The 1,513-nt window shown below is 39.4% G+C and overlaps 1 protein-coding gene across 1 annotated transcript in view; it reads right to left on the bottom strand.

Moving 5' to 3' along the window:
• LOC109462688 (CUB and sushi domain-containing protein 1-like) overlaps positions 1-1,513 on the bottom strand; it is a 14,942-nt gene that overhangs the window by 217 nt on the left and 13,212 nt on the right. Inside the window, exons 20-22 of the mRNA XM_019759249.1 lie at positions 1,096-1,291; positions 646-866; positions 218-328 (exon numbers count right to left, since the gene is read on the bottom strand). Coding sequence (XP_019614808.1) covers positions 218-328; positions 646-866; positions 1,096-1,291 — 528 coding nt within the window. The remainder of the gene's footprint in view (positions 1-217; positions 329-645; positions 867-1,095; positions 1,292-1,513) is intronic.

Genomic DNA, 1,513 nt, shown 5'->3' with positions numbered 1-1,513 from the left:
AGAGACAGACAGACAGACAGAGAGAGACACAGAGAGACAGATACAAACATACATACAAACTATTAGATAGATACATGTAGATAGATGATTAATAGAAAGATAGATTGGTACATAAATAGAAGAAGAACTTTATTGACACAACAAAACCACATACAGGGAATGTCGTAAGGACTATGACTAAACATATAGATTGATAAATGTTTTATACAAAACTTACCGCAATCGTGTTCATCACTTCCATCAGGGCAGTCCCTGATGCCGTCACAAGTACGGTTCAGGTCGACACAGTCTCCATTTGAACATGTAAACATTTCAGGGGAACATGTTGCTGCAAAACAAAAAAAAACAAAAAACTGACTGTGTAAGACATGAATTGCTTTTATACATGGAATGATTTGACGTCAATATTGGTCACAAGTTTCCATTTCGTACCTGGTTTTGACACTCCAGTAATATCAATGATATGGTCTCCATCTATGCATTACTTGGGACACTGATTTTTTACGCCCCCCCCCCAAAAAAAGTCGCTGCCCGTCGAGCGAATTTTGTTAATTTGAACGGAAGTTGGACCTATAGCTAACAAGACTGAATTTTAGGCAGCTGATTTTGGTTTTGTTATATGATGGCAGGGAACTTTTGACTTACATGGGGGATCCTCAGCAGTAAAGGTGGCGAAAAATCCGGAATAAGTCATTGAATAATCACTGGTAAACACCAGAAAGGCGCTGTTCCCAGTGGTGGTGACTGTTCTAGCTGACCAACCACAAAGGGTGGCAAGCACAGGAGTAGTAGCGTCTGGACCATCATGCACAACGAGGGAGTCATAGGCACAGAAGTATTCATACTCCAGGTTGAACGCTGTAAATCTGCAAGAATTTTGCAATTGATGCCATATTTTTGCAATATGTGATAACATGGACATTACGTATTAAGATCAAAATATGCAAACTATACTATTGCATTTTGAAGTGTCATATGACCTATGTGTGAATTTATACAAGATTCCAGATCACTGTACATGTTATCAGTGGTAAGTATAGTTTCTGTCCAAGAACATGTAAGAAAATTAAACCTAGAAAGAAGACAATGTCTTACCGGATGGCAACAACGTCACTCATATTGACAGATATCTGCCAAGTACAGTAAGCGTTGTTAGGGTAGTTTCCTGGGTAACCCGGAGAAGTAAAGCTGCCAGAGTTCCCATTCAGTACAGTCGGGTTGCCACATGACACAGTCTCTGTAGTTGCCACACGTTTAGTGGTACCTACGGTGGAACTGGCTTGTGGTGTTGCTGCAAATGCAAGTATGTCATATTCAACATGAACAAAAACAGTGCAAACAAAATCACACGCGCACACACACACACACACACACACACACACACATACATGTATATATAATATGAGAGAGAGAGAATGTATATATAGAGGGAGAGAGAGACAGGCAGACAGAGAGAGAGAGAATGTATATATATATATATATATATATATATATAGAGAGAGAGAGAGAGAGA

This window comes from Branchiostoma belcheri, unplaced genomic scaffold, assembly GCF_001625305.1.
Source record: "Branchiostoma belcheri isolate BF01 breed outbred unplaced genomic scaffold, Haploidv18h27 scaffold12, whole genome shotgun sequence".
Taxonomy (NCBI): Eukaryota; Metazoa; Chordata; class Leptocardii; order Amphioxiformes; family Branchiostomatidae; genus Branchiostoma; species Branchiostoma belcheri.
This window is presented reverse-complemented; position numbering and strand designations above follow the sequence as displayed.